The 25,766-nt window shown below is 41.9% G+C and overlaps 1 protein-coding gene across 1 annotated transcript in view; it reads left to right on the top strand.

Annotated features, from left to right (window-relative positions):
• The window catches only part of LOC308395461 (B-cell lymphoma/leukemia 11A-like), a 32,984-nt gene extending 26,971 nt beyond the window's left edge, over window positions 1-6,013 (top strand). The window contains exon 3 of the mRNA XM_080880340.1: window positions 696-6,013. Coding sequence (XP_080736466.1) covers window positions 696-2,683 — 1,988 coding nt within the window. The 3' untranslated portion in view covers window positions 2,684-6,013. The remainder of the gene's footprint in view (window positions 1-695) is intronic.
• The last annotated feature ends 19,753 nt before the right edge of the window (window positions 6,014-25,766 follow it).

The following is a 25,766-nucleotide window of genomic DNA, read 5'->3' as shown; positions in this document are numbered from 1 at the left end:
TTGTATTCAGTGTTAATATGCAGCATCAGATACATGTCCCACTTTAGCCCTGCTAATTCTGTAAACAAGGCTTTGGAGGGGAGATGAGTGTTTTTAACGAGATTAGGCGTGCATTGTCAGGCAAATCTCAGGTCAGTGTGCAAGTGCTATTGAAAGTCAATTATTGTTTTAAATATTCCTATGCCTTCTTCCCGTGTAATTTGTGTGTTTGTTGCTCTGTTAAGTGTTAAATCTAAATTCACACACACACCTACACACACACACACACACACACACACACACACACACACACACACACACACACACACACACACACACACACACACACACAGTTTTCACATTTTATAGCTGTGATATTGAGCAATAACAATTTTACTAAGACGAATAATTTGCTCTGTTTAAATAGAGTGCAATTGTAAATTTTTTTTTAAAAATGTTATTCAATACCTTCATCTAATCATAATAGTTCTGGTCAGAAGTGATCGCAGATATTTTATAGGCTGTTGTCAAATTAGTCTATATTCTCTTGGTTTTTGATAATTACTTTACCTATTTTAAAACCCTACTTGCATTATTTAAGCATCATGTTTCCTTTTATAATAATATATGGTGTTAATAAAATTACTAATGTTCTTTTTATAGTTTGAATCTCCCAGTTTACATTTATTTTCTCTCTGTGTGTTTCTTTTTGTCAGATAAAGATGAGCCCAGCAGTTACACCTGCACCACATGCAAACAGCCTTTCACCAGTGCCTGGTTCCTGCTCCAGCATGCCCAGAACACCCATGGCTTCCGTATCTATCTGGAGAGCGAGCCCGGCAGCCCCCTCACCCCTCGTGTGGCTGCAGCTCCCGGAATGGGGGGTGACTGTAATTCCTCCCAGCCCCCTCTTCATGCTGTACACTTGGCTGATGGCAGCCCTTACAGCCTCCTGAGAATGCCGGGTTCTGGGTCTGGTCGGGATTCAGCGTCCACGCCTCGTGAGGGCCGCTATCCCCGAACGCCACCGCTATTCAGCCCACCACCGCGCCATCACCTCAGCCCTGATGACTTAGCCTTGGCAACACACCATCCCAGTGCTTTTGACCGGGTGATGAGGCTGAACTCTGTGCCATTAGAAGCCCCTCAGACCATGGACTTTTCTAGACGTCTACGTGAGCTGGCCGGAAATGCCACAGGAGGTTCTCCGCCTCTTTCCCCTAACAGACCCAACCCTATGCAACGGCTGCTGCAGCCTTTCCAGCCAGGTTCTAAGCCTCCATTTTCAGCAACACCTCCCCTCTCCACCTCTCAGTCACCTTCTGGCTCACGTTCCACACCTAATCCTGTAACAAATGCAGTCCAATCGACCACCCCTCTCAAAGCAAAATCTTGTGAGTTCTGCGGGAAGACCTTCAAATTCCAGAGCAACCTTATTGTTCACCGGCGTAGCCATACAGGGGAAAAGCCATTTAAGTGTCACCTCTGTAACCATGCCTGCACACAGGCTAGCAAACTAAAACGTCACATGAAGACACATTGTCAGAGTAAGTCTTCACTGCTTAATGCCAAGTCAGATGATGGTCTTTCAACTGCTAGCTCACCTGAACCTGGTACGAGTGAGCTGATGGGCAGTGCCACAGATGCACTCAAGTCAGTGGTGGCAAAGTTCAAAAGTGAGAACAATGGCCTTCTGCCTGAAAATGGAGAGGAGGAGGAGGAAGAGGAAGATGATGAGGAAGAGGAAGAAGAAGAAGAAGAAGAAGAGGAGGAGGAGGAAGAAGAGGAGGAGGGGGAGGAGGAGGAAATTGAGAGAAAGCCTGGAGTAGAAGAAGAGGGAAGGAATGACTACCGATTTAGCTTGAGGCTTGAAGGGGCTCGCCATCACCAGAACAGCGAGGCTCTGCACCCACATCGCCGGAGCTTATCCAGGGAGCCTATTGATGAAAACTCAGCCATGGAGTCAGACCGGGCAGATGATGGAACCACTACTACTATCAATGGCTTGAGACCTCTATCTAATGACAACCTGTCCAGGAAGCTGTTGGGTGGAGGGGTCAGTCCTGGTTCCCTCAGTCCCCTGTCCAAGCGCATCAAGGTAGAGAAAGACCTTGACCCTCCCACTCCCACAATCCCAAACACAGAGAACGTCTACTCTCAGTGGCTTGCTGGCTACGCTGCCTCCCGGCAACTCAAGGACCCCTTCATCAGCTTCACAGGTGGGGACTCCAGACAATCACCCTTTGCCTCTTCATCTGAGCACTCTTCAGAAAACGGCAGCTTGCGCTTCTCTACTCCACCCGGTGAACTCGATGGGGAACGTGCCGCATCAGTACGGAGCGGCACCGGCAGCGGGGCCAGCACTCCCCACGGTGTCAGCGGCAATGGCAGGCCGAGCTCGAAGGATGGTCGCCGCAGTGACACCTGTGAATATTGTGGCAAGGTGTTTAAGAACTGCAGCAACTTGACTGTGCACCGACGCAGTCATACTGGAGAGCGGCCCTACAAATGCGAGCTGTGCAGCTATGCATGCGCTCAGAGCTCAAAGCTCACCCGTCACATGAAGACCCATGGACAGATGGGCAAGGACGTGTACAAATGTGAAATCTGCCACATGCCTTTTAGTGTATACAGCACTCTGGAGAAACACATGAAAAAGTGGCACAGCGACCGCCCTCTGGCTAATGACATTAAGACTGAGTAGGCAAAGAGCAGCATGCTGGTTGCTCTCTCTCAGCTCCTCTGGCTAAAAAGCAACCCTGGCTAACTAGCCAATAAGTAAGGGGAAAGGACAACAGGGTTAGACACCAGTACACAGTACAGCCCTGTTTTCATCCCGACTGGAAGAAGCTAGATGCATGATCCATTACCGGGGCAATACTATTGCATCACACTTAAAACTTTTTGAGCCTTTCTATTGTGCAATAATTTACACGTTTTGTATTTTTTGTAACTGGACAGCATGCTCTGTGTGTTTTGGCTACCTAGAGAGAAAATTGTCCTCAGCTGGTGGGTTTGGTTGTACATGTGTTGCTGTTTATACTTTTGATTTCTTCAACATAAAAAAAAAGACTTATTAAAACCCATGCTGCATACAGTACATACTGTTTTACATATCATGTACAGTTTTGAGTTCAAACATAGTGGGCAGTGTCATATAATCAAAACATCAAGACAAGCAGGGTCACACTTAAAAACTGATCTTTGTGAAAGATTTTCCATGCAACATTTAGATATGATAAATATATATAGAGAGAATTAGGCCGCCTATGAAATGCTAGGCACTGGCGCCATTAAATATTTCTTTTACAAACAGCAGTGAAATTAACAATATGGTGTGAAATGACAACAACGAGTGCCTTGGATATTTTACCTGCATTAGTTAATCCTCCTTTTTGCTATAAGCTCGGAGTTTCAGCTATAAAAGATTACACAACATTTTGTGCACATATGAAATAAGCAGGTCCTTGCATCAAGCACCTGTACGACCCTTGTGTTTTTTTTTGACTTAGTGGAGCATAGAGAACCAGCTAAAACAAAAAGAAAAAAAGAAAAAAAACATTACGTGTATCTCTGGTGAATCATTTATCTGCTTGCCTCCTGTAGATTTTTTTTTCGAGATTACAGTTCTGTTTACGGGCATGTTACATGCTTGAGTTTGGTGTAGAGTTTTGGTATAGGTGAATATGTTTTTTGGTACCGTACTGAGGGGGTACTCTGGCGAGTTGTTTTACCAACATAAAGCTCTTAATTTTTCAGAGTTTATTTTCTTTGATAATTAAACAATTTGCAGGTGTTTTTTGCAAGTAACACAGAGTAATGTTTCTTTGGTGTCCGCCAACAGCCACTTGAAGACCCCAGTGTGGGATTTAGTTGTTGTAAGCCAGACAGATTTTTTCAGGTGAGGGTTGGGTGGGTGTAAGAGCATAAGGGTGGATGATGTTCAGGGTAGTAAGTGGGGAGTGGGTTTACCAGGTGTCTCTACAATTCAAAAATCTATGTCGCTGTAGTGTTATTTCCCGTCACCGCATTAGATCTTAGAAACTGTTTAGCGATCCAAATTTTTTTTAACAAGTCACACTGAAATCCAAAATGTGATTCTAAATCAAAGGACAAGAATATTGAAAAAAATCAGCAAATTTTCCCTCGCAGACAAGGTTTTAAGTTTTCACATTTAGTTTTCTTTTCGTTTGTCTGGACCTACGCGTGGTAGCCATGTGTGTGTTTTGTTTTGTTTTTTTTTAATTTTTAGTCTTCACTCCCTGTCATTGTTGATGATATAGCACTTGTCACTCTGCCTTGGATTCTGTATCTGTCTCTCTAATCGGAGGTACAGTCGGTTGAGTATAAAATGAGTACCGGATTTCAGGTCTGGTACTGCCTACGTGCACTGTTCAATTTTCCCAGTTTACAGTCGGACGCTCAAGGGAAAACTAGCTCTTATGCTGACAGATTAGTGTGGTGTCATTGCTTTGCATTAAAAGAAAAAAAGAAGAAGAAAAAGAACGTTGAACTAGAAACTGTTGCCAGCCATGTCTCCTTCTGAGAACTAAACATTGGTTTGGATCTTGGAAGTAATAATGCAGGAACTGCCATAGAAACATCCTGCTTCATACTACAAACTATAGAAATATACTGCTCAGTACAGAAAAATAAAAATTCTACAAATTTGATTTAAACAGATAAGTAAAATGTGCTGTTGATTTTTTTTTTTTAAAAAAAGGTAAAACATCAATATCTTTAGGGGAGAACCTTATTTAAATTTTGTTTGTTTACTGTTGTTTCTCTTTTCTGTCCTGGAGACACCAGGACTTGATCACTATGTAATGAACTGTAATGTCTCTCATGTTTTTTGCCTTTACTATACACAAGTCTTCAGGTTGAACAAAAATTTGCATTGGGGAGAGATTTATGATATATAAATATATAGAGAGAACTTAAAATACTTAGGAAATTGCACACTCATGTAAGTTCCTATGTTCAAAACACATTTATGGTCTACTTTTTTTCCTGTATTTAGAATGGTATTTGAAATTAATGTTCACTTAGTGTAGGCACTTATAGTATTTATGTTGGAGCCTGTATTTTTAACTGTTTTGCCTGTACTCTTTAAAGGTTTCAATGTACCCTTTTTCTGTAGTGAAAAAAAAAATCCCAACAAGCTGCCACCGTATATTTTCTTAATTTGGCAGGATAATATAGTGTGAATAATTTGTATGCTTGAAAATAAGTATTTCTGAAAAATAAAATGTTGTGGTGTTCCCCAAGGGTGAGAGGTCATATGATGGCCTTTTCAGGCAGTCCCGCTGGAGTGACCACAATGAGGTAAAAACAGGTGGTTGTACATATCTTTTTAGTTTGTTTTATATATTTTTCTCTCCTGCCATTTTATATGCAGTAATACAAGCTATTGTTGGGTTTTCTTGGTAGAAAAGTTTTTACTGTCTTTGATCATGTACCACCTAAAAACATTCCAGCTGTTTTGCTTTTTTTAAAGGACATTTTGTCATATGCAATCAATTCAACATTAATCTGAAAGATTTTTTTTTATTTTTTTTGCTACAGATTGTTTTTTTTTCATTGCCAAAAGATCCACGGTGCTTTATAATTTAAATATGGTACATCTCATATGCAAGGCATATTCTAAATAACTGAACTCATGCGAAGAAAAGTTTGGTACATGTTATCCATGCTGACGGTACTAAGGTACATATAGGTTTTCAACCTTATTTCATCCTGTGTATTTACTCTCAAGCTGTTTGTTCAAACCTGAACTTGAAGTTCACCTTTGGCATTGGTTGACATTATTTATTATGACTACAAACACGCATGTTCCATTCAGAACACAGTCACTGCAAAACAAATCTGTTCAGTTTTCTCTCTCCTGATGAAGTGTGATGGCTTAATTTCTATGATGACCAAAGGTCATTGACCAACATTTACAAGTTCTTGCTTGAATTAAAGAATTTATTGTTGTTGTTTTTTTTTTCAGTTATGGAGATGCCACTCTATTTTCAGCCGTTGTCTGCATTATTCTCTTCACTCAGCCATTTTGTCTTGAAAAATAATAAAAAGTATTACATACATATTTGAATTTGGTGCTTTTATTAATTTTTTTTGTCATAGTATGCACAGTCACAATACTGTATAAGACAATTAATAGTGTTACATAAACATTTTAATACATTCCACAGATATGTTTGCATGGGTCAGCTTGGATCACATGTCATCAGGGTGGAAGTTTACAATCATATCTGTGGGCAGTGGCCTTGTTAGGTCAGCTAAAGATCTGTGTTATATCTCCAGCAAACTTCTATTCACCCTACCCCCCTAGTTTCCCCACCCACACCTCTAGCAATAGCTTTCTTTCTGTCTCTTTTTGCCCTTCTTGCCTTTGGTCTTCACTTTTATCGTCCTTTATCTGACTTTATATATGTGCCTGTGTCCAAATCTCTTTTTTCTTTTTCAGACCACTCCTTTCCCTGTTTCCTCCTAACCCTGCTGAAGCACTGGAGGGCAATGTGACAGACTAATCGCTTTCCTTGTCCGAGCCTGGTGCTGTTTGCCTAGCAGGGCCAGATTAAAGTTCACAGATAGAGAGAGGTTCCTGCTTAGGCCAGGTGTTGACAGTTGAGATAAAGCAGAGTTGCAAGGAAGTGAGGCTGGTTGGGTGGGTGTTGGGAGAGAGGAACCCTGTGTGTGTTCTTGCACATATACACACTTCTAATCTTTAGCAGGGGGGTTACTCCCGCCCACTAATCTAAGATCACCCAAGTTCAATGTCAGGAGTACAACAATGCTTTGGTCCACAAATCCTGCCACCAATCAACCCATGCATAGCAGACATACTTTTCCCATAGCAGACTCTTGGCCCTTGCCTGCAATTCCCTGCCTTCCTCCTCCTCCTCCTCCTCCATACATAAACATATATCCTTAACTCCTAAATTTAACAGTCGCTGCACTCTGACTGCAAAGTTTTTTGTCTTGTTTTTTGTGAGTTTTACATGTTAAAAAATGCTTATAATCTTAGACTAGTTTTGTTCATGAAATTTGGGAAAATAATGTCAGAGAAAATAAAGAATATATTATACTAATCTTACAAGAATTCTCAGTTGGAGGGCAAGAAATGTATTCGTTTATTATGTAAATTAAAAGACTTCACAAAAAGTGCCGTGAAGATGAAGATTACTACCTTCCTCTTTTACTTTTCCTATAATTTATCTTTCTCATTCGCACGTGTTTGATGCTGTAAAGGCCTCCCAGCATAGCTCTGGAGAGCGCGTCCAGCAAATAGCAGGGACGCTAAATCAACTCTGTAATCCTCCCAATATGCTGCTTCTCCCTGCCCAATGCTCCCTCTCTGTCTGTTCCTCTACCTTGCTCCTTTTCTTTATTGCTTCTTTTTCCTTCTTGTGTCAGCTGTCACTGGATTGTGCTTATTTATCTCTCCCAACCCCCCGTTATTCATTCCCTATATTATATAGATTCTCTCATGCTTTATTTTTGTTCTTGCCTCTGATTCAGCCTAATTTTTTCTTGGGTCTGAGCCTAACTCACGAGTGTCAGTAGAAAAGGCTGAAGAGCAGAGATGGCGAAGCAGACTGCAGCTGTGCTGGGGTGCAGCGAAGAGGGGCCTCGTCCGGACTTCTTGGAACAATATAAAAGCACTAATCACCCAGGACAGCTGACACCCAGTGCCTCACACATATACACACCGTTTCATAGACACACTCACACATGCACAAAGATCTGAGGATTGCCATTATAGGGTGGAAGGAGAGAGCTCTGCCCAGACAAGACTTGCAGGTCTGGCCTGGCTGGAAAACAAAGTCTGTGTTTTGTCTATGGGCAGCAATGCTTCAGGGCTGAAAGTGATTTCTCATAAACACGGACATATGTATGTACAGTGTGACTATGCACGCAGATGCTTATATCTGCTACACAGCAGTCACGTATAGAACACACGCATGAAAATTTAAAAGGCAGTTAAGTACAGAGGGGTATAAAGGAAAATTTACCCCCATGCATGTTTGTACGCAGACAGACAATCAAACACACATGCTTACTCGGGAACACAAACCACATAATGGATTGGGTGCTTGCACGCTCACAAACACACACACAGACACACACACGTGCGCACACAAAAGTGTCTTCGGGAATGTGACCTTTTCCCAAAAGCCTCCCTTTCCTGCCTCAGCTCCCCTCCCCCTCTGGCTGTGTGAAGACTGAAGGGGTCAAGGGTCAGGTTTTGGGGGGCTGGAGATTAGGTTTCACATGACTGAGCACCTTTGTTGGGGCAGGCCGGCAGAAAGGAAACGTCCAGGAGGGTAGCTGTGTCTGTCTGAGGAGAGCGAGAGATAGAGTGAGGGGGGGAAGGGAGAAAAGAGGGACAGACGGATGGATGTGTGGATGAAGTTGAAGTTTGGTCAGCGACGGCTGAAGTCAAAATGCAAGACTGAAGAGGAAGTTTTTGAGAAGGGCACAGGAGAGGAACAAGAGATGAGAATGAGAAAATGTGAGAACATAAAAGAAAAACCAGAAAAACCTAACCCACATTCCTCACTCGATAGCTCTGCTTGCCTTTCTCCGTGCATTTCTCCCTCTCCTCCCTCTGTCTCCTTCTTGCTATGACCATGTGGCCTCTGTGTCGGGCTGCGGCCAGCCAGTGTCCTCAATGCCTGCTGGCTTTGCCGATCTCTCCATGACCACACAGCGAGAAGAAAGCCCCAGCCAAAATAGTAAACTGGATCACAGCAGAATCAACCCCCTCCTTTGCCTTCTCCTCCTCCTCTTTCTCCTTCGCAACATCTGAGTTGTAGTCTGCCCGCTAGACAATATATGGCGTAACTGGCAGTGAAAATCTTGGCGGAGACCTGGATTACCTCGTTTGTGAAGTATTGCTTTAAATGTCTCTGTGTGTAATTTTTTTTCCTTTTTCCTACTTCTCAGACCTAGAGAGAAATATTTTAACGACGTGCAACATTTTCAACTAAATGACTCACAGAGGTGGGACTGGTACTGCTGATGGCTTCCAGATAAGGTGAAAACTTTGACCTCACAGCGAAAAAAAAAAAAGGACAGGGGGTGAAGCAAAGAATTTCTTGAATACAGCACTGGCCATAATTGGGTGGCCTCTTTTGGTTTCTTGGTGCACAATCAAATATGGGTCTTAGGATAGATGTTGTAATTCTGCATATTAATTATATCCCAATGCCGTATGTGTCTGTACTGCTTTACAGGGAGGCACTATATATGTAAGAGTCACTGCTATTGCATTGTATCAGTATGTGGTTGTTCTACCTTTCTTTGAAGACTACACGATTGGCTCATTCCAAAGCTAGTGTGGTCAGACTGGAAGAGAGATTGTGGACGATGGAGCAGAAAAGGGCAGTAGATCTGAGACACTGACTGATCTGACCTTGAACCTCTGTAAATTGAGCTTAGAGTGACACAATGTTTAACGGTTAAACACCTGCATCTTTGCTGTCGTGGCCAAATAAAATGTGTTTATATGTGTATTTGTGTGTGTTACGTGTATTACACTGGGGTGGTGTGCATGATATATATGTCCAGTTTAGTGCATGCTTATATTTTCATATTTGTGTTTAGGTGCTTGTGTGCTCTCCAGGTGCAACAGTACTGGCAGAATTTATATGGCCAGTAAAACAGGGTCATGCTATCCATACCCTCTTGCCTTGTGTGTGCTTTTCATTTCACCTGCATGTGTGTCTGCATGTGTGCGCTGTATGCTGTGTGTGCAACTGGAGACAGCAGGGCGCCTGTTTACTGTCCTGTGAATAAAGAGCCAAAGTTCATCCTGCTGGCCTCTTCATGTCCCTATATTGCATATTTCAGTGCCTGTTAAAGCTGGACAGTAATTTATAGCTGCTAAACTATGTCACCCATCGAAGCAAATCTCCGAGTTATTAATTCTGACTTATATTTAACTACCAAGATAATCTTTACATTGTATTTTTAAATGTGAAATGAGAACACTGAAATCATGGTCATACATGTCCAGTAAATATAAGGTTACAGCCAGATGACTGTACAGAAGCATGTTTTATGAAATAAAATAAACCAGTATTTGCCAAAATGACATTCCCAGCAGTTTGGCATAAACAAATAGACAAAACATATGATTGCAATATAATTGCAAAAATCACACATTTTTGGTAGATAATGTAAAAATTCTCAATAGGTGTAAGTTAAGGTTGTGAAGAAAGAAGATGAAGTTGTGACCTTAGTAGCCCGATACTACGAAGTATTACATGTACATTGATTAACATCTCTTTGCTTTCATCTGCTGACAAAGGTCAGGTAGCCAATAAATGAAGAAGCATAGCGCTTGCTTGTCTGCGATTTTGGTTGGGTGACAATCATGGTGATAGTGTAGGGCCAAGTGAGACACATAGGCCTAGAGATGGTCCACAACCATCTGGAAATCACTGGCCATGATGGAAAAATCTATATCCCCTAACTGGAGGGCAAGTATCTGGTGGAGATTGATTGCAGTTGCTGGGAAATCAAGTATTAATACTCCAGTCATATGGGCCTAGAGACCAGTCAGTGAGCCTCTGGCAACAATTAGTTGTTAAAGAAAAATTTAGATTCCCTGAAGTTTTGAAAAACTTCCTCGTGATTTCTTTTGGTTGCTAAGAGTGTGTCATGGTCACCTATAGACTGAATTATGATGGTGAATCTAAGAAAGGTGTGACAGAAATTGGATATGGAAACCTTCCCTTCAAAGCAACAGTTGCAGGCAAGCCAACGTCTTCCAAGGAGGTTCAGGTGCTCACAGCAATCTGCTAGCAACCAAAGCTTTGGGGGAGGTTTTTGGTGCTGCACCCCCTTTGTAGCCAATTTCATCTTGTGACAGCCAACAACCTCCAAGAAACAGGAACCAAAAATTGAGGGTTGCAATACTGAGACTCACATCATATTGGCAAAATAAAGGTCTAATAAATACTGGGAGAATGACATATAGTTCTTTTGTGTTTAGATGTTTATTTTCTTTCTGATTTTTCTGACTGTTTATGTATGAACGTGTATATACTGCGATACTCCGGCACTAACCCTCCCTTCAGGGGCCAGCAGAGCTCTCTGAGCCACTCCAGCTGCTGCTGCAGAGGTGATAGAGGCTAAAACCATTGAGGTGGAGGGGTGAAGGGCTTTGGAAGTTTCTGGAAGTTTCTGAGAATTGCTGTGCCACTCTTGGTTCACTCCTGGTTCATTCCTGAGGCCCAGGGGTTAAAGAGAGTGGGATGAGGGGGAGGGCAGAGGGACTGCAGGGCCACAGTCACACGCTTGACCTGGCAGACCTTGACCTTACTCCAACCTATACATACTTACTTTTGCCTGCAGTATTTACAGTTTTGCGAACGAACCACATGAACTGTATTTGAATGTTTTGGAAGCCCTTTTTTAATTTATCTCAGAGTAATGTAAAGTAGTTAGTGTGTGTCACAGAGAATCATAAAGATTTCGTTTATGTTAATGGATATTATTAGTTAGGCTCTTTTTTTATTGTCATTTCTCGTGTGGCACTCTCACTGTCAGATCTACAGATTTGTCACTGTTTAGGTAGTTTGTGCATTTAATTCTTCACAGTTTTTCATAATTTGCCATTCGCCATGATGGACTTTGCAAGTGTCCAGGCTCTTCCACTTGGGTTACACTAGTGTAGTTGACACTCTTGAACCAAGCTGCCTCTAATATTCTGTCCTTCATGGGGCCAACCGGTAGTCTTTAGTGGGGACACATTCATTGTGGGCCTCCTTTCCTACAAAGCGCTTGTCAGTCATTGTGTTGAACTTGTGTTGTTTCTATGCGGCGCTTGGTAGCACAGCTGTCGTCAAAAGACCCAAGGCTACTCTATCCTGAGCTGAAAGAAACAAACAAACAAAGCCGTAAAACAAGAAAATGAAAGACAAAAAAGGGTCACAAATAATGAGTGTACAAAAACCATCTTGTCAAATTGCACCTTGGGAGTCTGTCTTCAAGAAGAGTGAGGGGTAAGAAGCTTCTCAGCAGACCTGGGGCACAAAGGGACTTGGCCCCTCCTGTGTTACTGTTAGCCAGGCCCTTTAGATGAACTTGTCTCCTTTCAGCTGGCGCTCTCATGCCCAGGTGTGTCCTTGTGTGTGTGCATGTGTTAGTATCCACAGCACTGACATCTCTTTGGCCCCAAGTGCTCTATTGAAAATAAGACGGAGAGCGAAGCAAATGAAAAGAGATAAAGTGCAAAACAAGGATGAGAGGAAGAATAAAAGAAGAGTGGCTTCCTTGCTTTTCAGGGCAAGGACAATGTTCAACCCTTTCTCCCACGCTCTGGACAACACTCTCTCCTTCACCGCAGTCTACTTAATGTCAAAGACAATCAATTTATATATTAATTTATTGAAAAGCCATCAGGAATTTGTTCAAAGGAAAGAGATTCACCTTTGTGAATGTGTGAATTGAAAAAGGAATCCAAGGTAAACCACTTCTAATAAAGTAAATATGTTTTGCAGATAACCCTTTTTGATATTTAAATTGCATTATCCAAGAACATAAAGATTTGATCCGATGTGACAAATTGAATGCCTAAATTCAATATTCATGACTATTTTGTCCATACTTTCCCAATATTGCAATCACTTTGGGTAGCTAGCCAGCCAACCAAGCAGCCATCCAGACAGGCCAGTGATGGGCTCCATGCCAAGGCCAATTGAGAGGTGCTACTGTGGTGGAGAGCCAGAGGGGAGATGGTCATCCATTATTCATCACTAAGCCAAATAATCCCCAACAGAATTGGTCTGGTCTTGTCTGGCCCAACGGTTAGGGAATGGATGGGATGGTCCGGGGGGCAAGAGGGAGGGTTTCTGGGGCTGGGGGATGGCAGTCTTTTTTTTGCATGAGGTTTAGTAGGATCTTTTCGGGGGGCCGAAAGGGGTAGCGAGCTCTCTGTAAGGGGTGGGAGGGGGTTCTTTGAGGATTAGATGCAAATATGTCTTTGATAGCTTTCACAGTCTGGGAGTCCCATTCTGTTTATGGATATTCATATTAAGTCTAATCTTTGGAAACAATCCCTGACATGGATAAGTAAGAGGCTGCTGGGATGAGGATGGCGCACAGAAGCAGCAGGGGGTTCTGGGGGATGGAATGGATCTGAATGGGGTGTCCCCTGACCCAGATCAGGGGCAGGACCAGTAGAAACCCTCATGGTGTGTGGGACCTAGCACCAAGTGAAGGATGACCCCCCCTTGTCCCACCCACCGAAAGCACTGATGTGTAAAAATGCAAACACCAGCACACTTAAACACACACAAACATACAAATTCTTGTACAGACACACAAAGTATAGACACAGACAAAGCAATAGCACTTCATCTGTGGTGTCACAGACAAACAGTAAATTCAGACACAATACAGACTTCCCCTTCACTTTCTCACTCTCTTTTCTCTCTTTATGACTTGTGTATTTTTTCAAGGCATTGGTCCCAGTTACTGTTTTGTCTTTATGTCCTTCCCTGCAGGCATGCACAGTTCACAATGAAGAAGAAGAAGATTCTTCTCAAGCTGTCAGCAACTAGCAGCTGTGTCTCTTTGAGCTTTTACAAACCTCTGCAACAGTGTTGAGTTATTCACCTAAGAAAACATGTCTTGTGGACAAATACTTTTCATCAACAGCCATGACATTTTGCCCCAGGAGTTTCTTTTAACACAAGTACTTAGTTGTTTTCCTCCTTAAAGAAGAACAGGTGTATGTACACTCATGTACATGTACACACACTCATATCAGAGTGTGCTTTTTTCTTGCTCTTTAAAATTTTCAAAAAATGATGACAGCTGAGAGCCTACTACTAAAAACGGTGAATAACAGAGAAAAAGTACAAATACAATGTATCAAACCAAGAACATCAGCATGAGTTTATAACTAGTCCCGGTTCATCAGACGCTGTATCGACTTTCAGACTGGCTTGACTGTCATAAAATCCAAAACACCTGTGGCCCAAGGTTTGTATTTCTGAACAAAACATTGGAAAGTTATGATGGAGCAAATCACGACATGAGCACCATCGATAGTAAAAAAGAGCAAACTCAGGGGTATAACAAAAAAGTTTGTCTGTTAGTGTTAAGTGTGGCATTTTGTACAATTTATACAGTGGACCAGACATGGAAGGTCCTCTGCCTCGCACCAGGTCAGGGATCACAGAGTGAGGTGAAGGACCCAAGGGGAGGAGGGGAGGTTTTATGCTCCTCCTCCACCCCAGCTGGGACTGCAGTCTCGCCTCTCCTTACAATATTCCTTCCCCCATCTCCTCTTTCCCCCCCCCCCCCCCCCCCCCCCCCCCTATACAACCTAACCCTGGTCCTGGTGTGCTATAGGGCTTTGGGTCAGGGGGTTCATAAAGGATATAGAGGGTTTCCCTCTCTATCTGTGTGCGCACAATCTTGTGTAAGTGTGTATGCATGTGTGCGGTGTGCCTCTGTGCGTCTCTGTGTGCGTACTGGGGGAGGGGGTGGGTATTAGGGGCTGTGTCTCACGGGCATCAAGGGAAAAGGAAGAGAGCCAGACAGCAGATCATTTCACTACACATCCAAACATGTACAGGCACATGCATGCAGGCATGTGTGCACTGCGTTATTTTACGCTACTTTGCTCTCAGTTAAGTGCTTTTGTCTTCATTGATATTTTATAGATGACATTCAGCTCAAAAAACCTTTAGTCAGGAAACACATACACATACTTTGATGAAAAGTGATGTTGCAAAACTTTAAGTAAAATACCATAAGTCACATGACAGTTAATATGATGACATCGTAGACAGGGATTGTGTTGTTGCTATTCCTGCACAACTGCACATTTCTGAATGCTGGTCAGTGTAGCTATTAACATCATGATGAGACAAAACATTGGTCACAATGGGCTATGTTTTCCATTTGAATGCGTTCACTCTGTTCTTTCACTGAGGTTGGTAGGGTAGGAGTGGGCTAGGGTAATGGGGGGGGGGGGGGGGGGTATGTATGTATGTGTGTGAATGTAATGTTGGTGGTGGCAGGAGGCTCAGCTGATGCTGACCAGTGCACATGCACATTTCTTCAACCAAAGTGACATCATTATATGTGTACTGGATTATAATTTTGAATGTATTGTAAGTGTGTGTGCAGCATTTATGAATTACAGCAAGTTCACGAAAATGAATGGAAATAGCTGTCGTGTGTGTGTGTGTGTGTGTGTGTGTGTGTGTGTGTGTGTGTGTGTGTGTGTGTGTGTGTGTGTGTGTGTAAAAGAGGGGTTTGGGGATTCTGGGACCCCTTTTCCCAGACATGCACTGACCTTTCCAACCAGACGGGGATAAAGGGACAAGGAGGGAGGGCTGAGGACACAAGGACACTGGAGTGTGTGTGTGCATGCAAGCTTATTTGTGTGTGTGTACATGGCATGTGTGTGTGTATGTGTCAGGGTGTGTGTGTGTGTTAGTTGTTATCACGGACATCTGAACCAGCCAGTTCACCCTGTCCTGCTGAGTTTGGCCTGGTACAACCAACTCCCCACCCCCAAACATCCACTAACCACAATCCCCCATTCCCTCCATCTCTCTTTCTCCCCTCATCCCTCTCTCCTCTCATCTTTTGTCGGTTTCTGTCATTGTGCTACCCCCTCAGCGCTCTCTGTATGCAAAAAAGTTGCTGAGGGCTCGCCTGCTCTGGACCCTCGCAAATCAATTTGTCTGTGGGAGAGGTGAGGGCAAGGAGGTGGGATGGAAAAATGCGCTGCTCGGAGGACAACTAGGTGTAAAGCCTGAGGAATGCAAGTCTCACTTCTTCAACAATGGCAATATCTCCTATTCTTTGCCATATTGGTAGCAAATGAAGAGGTTGTCATGGAAGCCAATTAGTAGTGGGGTTACTTGTGGGTCTTTAATAGTTAATCAAACTGAAATTGTTTGCAAACTATAGACAGCGCAGTACAAAAAGGTTTTATTACATAAACATTAACTGAAAAATTGAGGTTTAATTTGCAAAGTCCAGTGCTTTTCTGGCTGTTGAGCAGGGTTTTGTTGGTTGGGACTTAAAATGAAAGTTGTAAGTAATGTCTCTGCTCAGTTTTTCAGATTGACACTTGGTTAAATCCACTTCAGTGTTATTTTGTCAGCATATAGCTGCCAATATGCATTTTTAAAAACTCACAGCTTATGCTCACTTATTGCCTGTGGATGTTGCTATTTTGGCACTTTGGTCAATAATGATGAATAGAAATGGGGTTCACATCTTTCAGTTTAGGTCTAGCCAACAAAATTTAACATATAACAGCAAGGAATCTTGGCGTTGTATAGCCTTTCTCTTAAATCTTTATTCTGTTTAAATGCAGAATAAAAACAAAAGATTAACTATAATAACGGTAAAACTGTTTTTTTATACTGAATAAAAAGGGAAAATTTATTGAGTTTTGACATTTTTTCTGTTGTTTGACAAATGGCTTACGGACATATATCTAATTACCACTGTGTCAGTCAGGAACAAAAAAAAAAGCATGTAAATCCAGACTGACCCTGCTGCACTGAGAGAAGGATCAGGCATTGATTGCAGTTGTCCCTCTCTCCCGCTCTCACCCTGGATGCAGACAGGACTCATCCCAAAGCACAGAGGCTTGAGAGGGCCTTTGCTTGACTGCAACAACGATGATCAATACCTGTCACTTCGGTCTCGTCTGGCCCTGCTCCCCTGCCCCCCACCACACAGTGAGGCAGTCTATGAGCCAAAGACTTTCACACACACACACATCAAAACGTGGTGAAGCACCATGTGTGAGAGTACACATAACAAAAGTTTATAAAATATCTGCATGCACACTAAAAGTATATGAGCATGCAAACATAAACAGGCAGATTTATATGCAGAACAGATACATAACATGTGCTGTAAGATGACACCCACACACACACACACACACACACACACACACACACACACACACACACACACACACACACACACACACACACACACACACACACTGTGACAGGGAGGTCAGACAGGGCATTCAGACCCAGACACCAGTCTCTTCTCTGGGGTCAAATCACAAGGCCAAGGTCTACTCTCTAACCTCAGTGGCCCTTCAGACGAACACAGAGACACAGACATACACATTTCCACAATAAACCCGGCTGACCAGCCAACAGAGAGGGGGGAGAGGGAGGAGGGGTAAGGGGGAGTGAAAGAATGGGGTGATGGGGGATGGCTAAAGGAGCAACTGATGGTTCTGGACAAATGCACTGATGGAAAAATGCAAGTTAAAATTTGCGTGTGCAAATGTGCATTAACATAGTAATTCACTTTAGAAACAGGACTTTATTCTAATTATTATTATTTTGTGCAAATTAAAAAATGTCACATTTATTAACCAGAAAATGAAATGCACCTAGTTGCTCTATGTCTGAGACTGTTGAAGGGTAGAAATAAAAATAAAATGTATTGTGCTGGCTGTTACCGTAGAGATGGGAGTACAGACTTGGTTTGCTTGTTCTCAATTCTCTCTCTTCTCGTTCTGTCCTCCCCGTCTCCTTACTCAAGAGACCCTTGCTCTGCCCAGCCGGAGAGATAAGGAAGTGGAAGGGCCAAGTTTACTACTGCAGATAAGCTGTAATTGCAGGGTAATAAAATGACTTAAAAAAAATGAAAGGAAGAAATGATGTAGGAGAGGAAGAAAGAACGGACACAAAGGGGTGAATTGAGCACACAGAGAAATGATTGATGTAAGCCGTGGCACTGCCTTCGCTGACAGTTATCAGCGAGGGCAACCTTTTGCTCATTACAGTCATCTACTTGCAGCCTGGGACCAGTGGCTGCACTCAAACAATAACCGCCAGCCTTGACCCTTTCTGATAAACAGCAACTGCAAACTAACTTGCTGAACAATCACTTCTGTGTTATGGGACACTACTGAGTTGGTGCTTCTGTAAATGCAGGTAATTTAAAACGGTTTTGAACTCATAAAACCAGCTGTTCAAGTTTTGTACATTTTTTGTTGGGGCTATAAAACTACGACGACATTCACAAAGCTGTCATTCAGCATAATCACCAATCACAATCATCATATGTTACCCTGCTGCTACAAGCAACAGTTTTATGTAATGTTTTGTCAGAATTCAGTTATGACTAACTGTATTAACTGTTAGTCGTGATCTGCAGGTTTTCAAGAAATATTTTTTTAGATGGTCAGTTGTCAGTTGGTCATCAAGGCATGATAAAGATGAGAGATGCTAAAAGCACAGATTTGTCAGGTAGTGCTAAAATAACACAGGTAGTTGAAATGGTGGAGCAACTGAATAAACAAAGCAACTGTAGAAACTTTACTTGTGATAGATGAGGAGGCAAAGGAGGCAGAGGAGACAAAGACGGGAGGTGTAAAAACCAAGAATGAAGGAAGAGTTAACCTGGCATTTTGATGATAAGAGCTTCAAGTAAGTAAACCTCTTTTGAGGTATTATAAGCAACAATTATCTGACATTATTTTTGCTAGCTCAGTATTTCAAAGAGGTATTCTATAACAAAGGCGATAAGTCTATATGGAATAAGTTGTTCATTTACTTTCAGTCTGTCCCCACCTAATTTTAGTTTTAGGAAATTTTAAGATTTAAACTACAGTCCAGTGGACTCCAGCTTTAGAATTTCATAATGCCTCAAATCCATTATAAAACTCATCCAAAAGACAAAAACTCCTCCAAGGATTTTTATAGATATTGTCCTTTGGAAGAGATTTGAAGTTTCCACAAGCAAAAAAGTGCTGCTGGACTCAAAAAACTGATGTGACTATTTTTCACAGTAATGAAATAACTGGTTTGATTAAAAAAGAAGGTGTAGAATGAATAACATATCTCATTACAAAGTCATTTCATTTCTGAGGTTGTACTGGTAAAGGGGACTTTCATATAATGCGTGTGACAGGCAGATCTACCGTTGGTGTGACCACCAGCCCTTACTTCCTTCCTCTCTGCTGGCCTGGGGAAGAGTGTGTGTCCTGTTGCTTTGTTCCTCTGAGGGTTGTGTATGCAGGTGTGCATGTGTGCACACATCTGTATGGTAGATGTTTTTCGGTCACACTCCACAGATCGTAGGAGGTCAGGTGAGATTGAATCTGGTTCTTGATTCCTGGAAAAATGGAGAGCTGCAACATGTCACACAAATGCCGTGACACACAAACGCCAAGCACAGAGTAACATGCGCAGATCTCACACACATACTTATTTTTTTCAACTGTCTGTCCCCCCCCCCCTTTCAGTCAACATTTCCTCTTCTTTGCTTATTTGCCAATTACAAAGGGTCCGATTCAGATTTAAATTCTGGCATTTACTGGTTGCTTAAATTTAATTTTAAAGTACTTGTGAAGCTTCTTCTGTTTCAGAGTTTCTTTTGTTCAATGAACTGTTGGTTTTGCAGAGGAAAAAACATAATGTATAGTATCCAGATAATTTTATTTGCCAGGATCAAATGGTCCTTTTAACCTTATGTTTGTGCTGACCAGCACATCACATCACAAATTGGAGCACATCACATTTTCAGGCTAACTTTTTAAACTAGTCTTATGCTATCTACCCACCTCCCTCTTCTGTGCACAGTCTTATCTGAGAGGCCATTATACCGGCTTCTCCATATACTACTATCTTCACCGACAGTGATAAGATACCTGGGAATGAGGTAGACCAGAAAAGGGTTCAGGCAGGCTATCTGTCTCTCTGTCTGTCTCTTTCTAACTCTCTCTCTCTCTCTTACACACACACACACACACACACACACACACACACACACACACACACACACACACACACACACACACACACACACACACACACACACACACACACACACACACAGACATAGAAGGCTATAAACAGGTTGTCTGCATAGTATCATAGACAAGGCTTTGCTGTGATGCACCGGAGGAGCCGCAGTCTCCTGCTCTCTTAGCTCTGTGTAAATACACTGCTCATTGTTTATATAGCGCGGTGTGGCTTCAGGTTCCAGGGACCATCACTCTGGGTCTGGGTCAGATCGCCAGAAAGACACACACTCACACACACACACACACACACACAAACTTGTAGAAGTATGAGTGCACATGTGGCTGCTCACATACACACATATTCCCCCTAATGCAAACCAGACTCCCTCTCTCCCTCTCTTCTTAGAGAGAGAGAGGGAGCGGGAGTAGGGAGACCGCACAGCGTTGGAGCTCGGCCAAATGGACCAGCGGAGCTTGTTTGGAAAGCTTTCAGTCAGAAAGCCACTTTTTGGCAGGGCCCCTGTGAGTGCTGCTGAGCCCTCTGAAGCGGGCTGGAGCTGCTAAAATAAATAATGGTTAGAGCTGAGGGGGTAAGAGTGGCGTTGGAGGGTAGGGGGGTACAGGGGTAGCAAGACGAAAAAGGTGGGGTGGGGGGTGGAAGACGGAGAGAGGGACTAGGGTGAGGGGAGGATGGGTGTGGTTTTAAAGACCGCTCCTGTAATTATATCTGTCAGTCGACACCAAGGCACTTGGACTGCCAATTCTCATGTTTCCCCTTACTCTCTGCTGCCATCACGTAGAAAAAGAGACAAACTAGAGGGGACAGAAAGACAGAAAGATTTCTGTGTCTGTCTGAATTTGTCCTGCTGCATACACATTTTTATGTGAGCATCAGCATGTGTCTGCGAACAGTCCTGCTAGCTCCCTGGGTGGTGTGTGAGCATGAGTGCATTGATGTGTGTGTGTGTGTGTTGGTGGACCTGCAGGGAAACAAACCTGGTCATTCTGGGAGAGGGAGATAAGGAGGTGTTTCACACGAGAGTATGTTGGTCTTTCAGCGGGGAGCAAAAAAGCGGCCCCTCTGTACTCTGGCTTGCAAAAAAATAGCCAAGAAAAGCTTTTCACACATTAGCTGAGTAGAGCATGAGCACAAAGTATGTCGAAGAGCGTTAAAATGGACTGAGCATTATTCATTTTCAAATGTAATGATCATGGCTAGCTAATCTGTTGATTTTTGTGGTGCTATGTATGACGTGTGACTTCTAATCTAAGCTATCAACTAATTTTAATTTTATTTGCAAAAGCAATTAATTGTTGCAGTTTTAAAAGTCAATTATTTACCATTTTTTTCATAGTTTTGTATGTTAGCAAACTTTTACCTGGCAAGAAGTGCACACTGATCACCACAAAATAGTTTTCTAAAAATGTAGTAAATATATGTAGTTAAACTGTGATTCATTCCTATAAGATTACGTGAAACTACTTTTTAATGTACTTGTAAGACTGTATGAGTTTGTGCATCCATTCCCACTATACTGACACAATAGGAAGCATGGAAACAACAGGAAAACCTTCCATTATGTTAATACGGGAGTGTTGAGGCAATATTCCAAGGGTTATAAACAATATTAAAATAATTGAAGTCTCATTTATTTAACAAGTGAATCCAAATAGGAGAAACTGGGGGCTATTAGTACACTGATCCAAAGTGATTACAGCCAGTTTTAGAATTTACTGATACCTTCATTACAAGCCAATAAGCTAATCGTGCCCTCGTTATGTGAACGTCTTGATAGTGTGACCAGTTACCATGAATAGTTTTTATGGCTGTAACAACATTTAAGTTATATAACGCTGCTGTTGTAGAAAGGGTCACTGCTGAACCAGAAGGCCAGACTGTAAACCTTTATGCAAGTTTACAAAGGGCATTTTGAAATGTAGTTATCTAGTACTAGATTGTTTCCTCTTTTAAATACGTCTGACTGACTAGCAAATTGCTTGTTTTTTAAAAACCTGTCTAACTCTCCGCTTGTGAAGTTTACACCCTGCGACTTCTTTTTTATCAGTGTGCCATGTTGTAATTAACGTCTTTACAACTGAGAGCAATGGTGATGACCAAACTGCAAAAAGAAGATCCAAGTTGTATAGAATCATATAGAAGGTCACAGGTTACTAATAGACCTGTCTTTTCTTCAACAGACATTTTGACTTGTCATAATAGAAAAAGCACAGGTGTTACTCATAGCAGTAATCACAGCTGTTCAACTGAAGCATCCCTGTCAGCCTCAGCAGTGTGATGGTGAGCCAGCATGAGAGCTGAAATAGAAAAAGCGAAATGTAATTCAGTCATCACTGAATTTTAGCGCTCTCTAACTCAGCTTATCTGATTTATTTTTTTAAGATGGCTCATTAATATTGCTAATAGCTACTGAGCTACTGAAATACATCTTTTCTGAAAAAAAGAAAACTTGTTATGAGCTTCAATTTACATACTAATACAAGCACGTGGGGTTTCCCTTGTTCTTTCTTCATTTCTAATGCTCTCTCCTTCACTGCTTTGCAGCGATCTGCCTCGCTCTCTGATCTCGACCAGGATTACGTCCAAGGAGCTCACCCCTACCACACACAATTACCGCACTGGGCTAAACATACCGCCCACAAGGTACAGTATCCATCAAAGGCCTTCCATACTCTCCCCAACGCTCGTTCCCTGTGATGCCTTTCTCTCTCCATTATTACTATATCTCATTCACACACTCTGCCTGTCTGCCTCTTCCACTAGAGTCAGGTGATATGAGATAAGAGCTTCCATTTCATGAGATAGGAAAGACAATAAAATGGCATCATTGTCAGTGAGGAAATGCATGTTGAATTTATATGTGTTGTTTCTCCAAAACAAATATAATAAATGTGCAAAAAGTTGACAAGACAGAGTCAGATAGAGGCAGCAGACAGCCAGCAACGGTGGTCCAAACCAGCTCAGAGTGTGTGAAAGGTGTTGATTTAGCTGTAGGAAGGAGGATTAAATGGCTCATTGGTGGAGCTAGGAGGGGAGAAGGTGCGAAGCGATCGGCCCTCCCTCTCTCCTGGTTTCTCTTTCTCTCCCTCCCTCGTTCTCCCTCCCTCTGCCAGGAGAAAAGGCCATTGGGGCTGAACAAACAAATCACATGGCCATGAAACACTACTCACCACTGCTGCTCTGGGACTTCATTCAGACAGCATTTTACTGGTCTCTGCAGTGTGCTCGTACACACATCCAAAAAGACGAACATACACGCGCATGCATGCAAACACACACTCTTCTGACTCCCCCCATCAACATGACAGTGGTTTTACAAGTCCCCATAGTGTGAGGTCTCTTATTCCCCAAGTAGCACTAGAACAACATCAGCAGTAAAAGCAGAGGGAAAAGCGGAAGGAAGGACAATTCAACTACTGAACTGCTGGTGCTCAGCATTGCAGGGAGAGTTGTCAATAAAGCTCATAAAAAAGGTTGTGAAAGTTGTAACTGTGTTTTGTAATGGGAAGTTGGTGTCAACTCCCTTTAAAGTTATGGCCCATTTAAGGAGAAGTGTGCTTAAATGTGACAAGGATGCACCTTGCAGGAGATCTAAAATTGATGGGGAAAACTGAAAATGGTCGTTAGTTTTGGAGCTGCAGTCGTGTTTGTGCGCGTGTGGTTTTGGAGGGTGTGTGGCATGACAACCTGCCGGTAACAGAAACCTTAGGCTGGCATTTTCTTTTTAAAAATGAAACTTTCACTTTCATGTTCGCTCCCTCGCCCCTCGGTTAGCCACTAAATGTCACTCTCCCCTCTTTAAAACAAACAAAGCCAGTTGAGTCTAGCATTAGCTGCTATTTGAAATGGCTCAGAGCCTTTAGAAGGAGCCCCTACAATCCTTTAAAAAGTGTATCATGCACAAAATGCACACCAACACCCCATTAGTTTTAAAAATCAGATGGAAAATATCAGAGAAAATCTCTGACTTGACTGGATAATCACAGCCGCTGGATATTAAAGGCCTGCCATGGTATTATGGAGGGATGTGGGAGAGGCTGAGGGAGACACAGATAGTGGTAGACCAAGAGAGAGCAACAGTGGGAGAGAGAGACAGGGAGCAAAGGCCATAGACTTTGGTTTTGAGCTACATTAAATACCATCTACCTCCAAACCACGCATGACATGGAGCTATCGCCAAAGATACGTCTTCAGTGTCAAACTGTCATAACATAATCACAAGCTGCTTAACTGAGCTCTACTGCCATTTTTTAAGAAAATGCAAAAAGCAACTGATCAGTTGATCTTTGGAGCTGTGGAAAGCTTAAAGCATGCTATTTTATAACTATTATTTTTTAAGTTGATGTGATTTTTCTATTAGCTCCTTTTTAGCTCCTGTCCACTTGAACATAGGTTTAGGGCTGCCACAGTGCACCGTAATGATGCTCTGCAACTTTACGGTGCCTCTGCAGTTTGCATATTCTGCTCCTAAAAACATTTTTCAAAGGCTAAAAGATCCTTTCATCACTCAAGCTTACTGTATCTCACAGAAGACAGCCAATAAAAACAATCTGTGTGGTCAGTTCGTTGATTCATGAGTTCAGTGAATGCAGTAAGCAACATATTAAAACATTTTTAGACCTTATAAGTTGTGGATAGCTGCTGGGTGCCAAAGATTGGAAGAGTAAATTCAATCATTTCATGAAGTTTATAAAAAGTTAGATGGTAAAAATGAATGAATTAAAAAAAAAATGCAAAGGTTTTCCATGATAAAGTTAAATTAAACACTGATAAAAGCTACTTGCCTCATAGTGTGTAACACACATTGATCTAACTTACATAAGCAGGATGAAGCCAAAATTTACAATGTTGCTGCAACATTGTGCCATTTTCTCTTTCATCCTCATGAATAGTGTTTTATCATATGAATGGTGACTTTGTCTTATTGGAGAAACTCATTTATCTAGAGAAATGGCCTAACTATTGGCTTGCAGTCTGCAATATAGTATTTGACTGATGACAAGATATTAAGACAGATTAAGCATAATTTTCAAGAGAGGAATATTAATGTGTTTTTTCCACTTTGCAATGCCATGAATTATGCATAATTTCAGTCCAACATTATAATTGTATCGATAGTTATAGATTAATAAGTTATGCAAATTTGCCACAATAGAAACAGTGCCTACATAACCTTACATGAGCTTCACAAACATATACATCATAGGTCCTCTCCCATCCTTAAACAAGTAACATCATAACCCTTCCACATTAAGATTTGTAATTCATCTTAGTCTCTATATTATTTTACCTTTCTGCCCAGAAAATTGTACAACAAACAAATAATGAATTGGAAGTAATTAGAATTGCTAATTTCATCTAGGGTCAAATTTTCTATCAGTTTATCTTTACAGGTGAAAATTTGGCACAGAATAATTAGTGCTGATTCTGAAAACGAAATCTAGACAGTATGAAATTAACTTCAATTAGCCTTACATTACTTGTTAAGGACAGTATTACTCAGCCTGTGAGAGCAACTGCTGCTTGTCAAGTCTGAGAAAATAACCCAGATGAAGTCATAGTGATGTCATCTCGATTATCTCAGATACAAGACATGAGACCGGAGCTTGAATGAAATGGGTGTTGAAAGATGAGTTGCATTGTGGGAAGTGTAGGTTTTATTACTGGGTGAATTACATGAAAATTGGTGTAGAGGTGGAGAATTCAATTTTGGTAATGATATGAGTCACTTTCTTTAAAACTGCAAGATATAGCATTGGCCTTGGTAAAGGAATGCCTTTGTATTTTATTTACCACTCACATTATTATACTTATTATTAATGTAGGCATCCTTCCTTATGCATAAAAACATAAAATAACATCTAGTCTATGATTAATTATCTTCTGCATGCCTAATGTGGAAAATACATGGGCAGAACTTATATTATGGTGACAGGGAGTTCTGCCTTAATGCTACAAAAATGAATTTTGCACCGCTGTTCTCTCAGGGTTCAAGGT

The sequence above is a fragment of the Rhamphochromis sp. 'chilingali' genome (assembly GCF_963969265.1).
Source record: "Rhamphochromis sp. 'chilingali' genome assembly, chromosome: 4".
Lineage (NCBI taxonomy): Eukaryota > Metazoa > Chordata > Actinopteri > Cichliformes > Cichlidae > Rhamphochromis > Rhamphochromis sp. 'chilingali'.
Note: the sequence above shows the minus strand (reverse complement) of the source record. Positions and strands in the feature narration are given on the sequence as shown.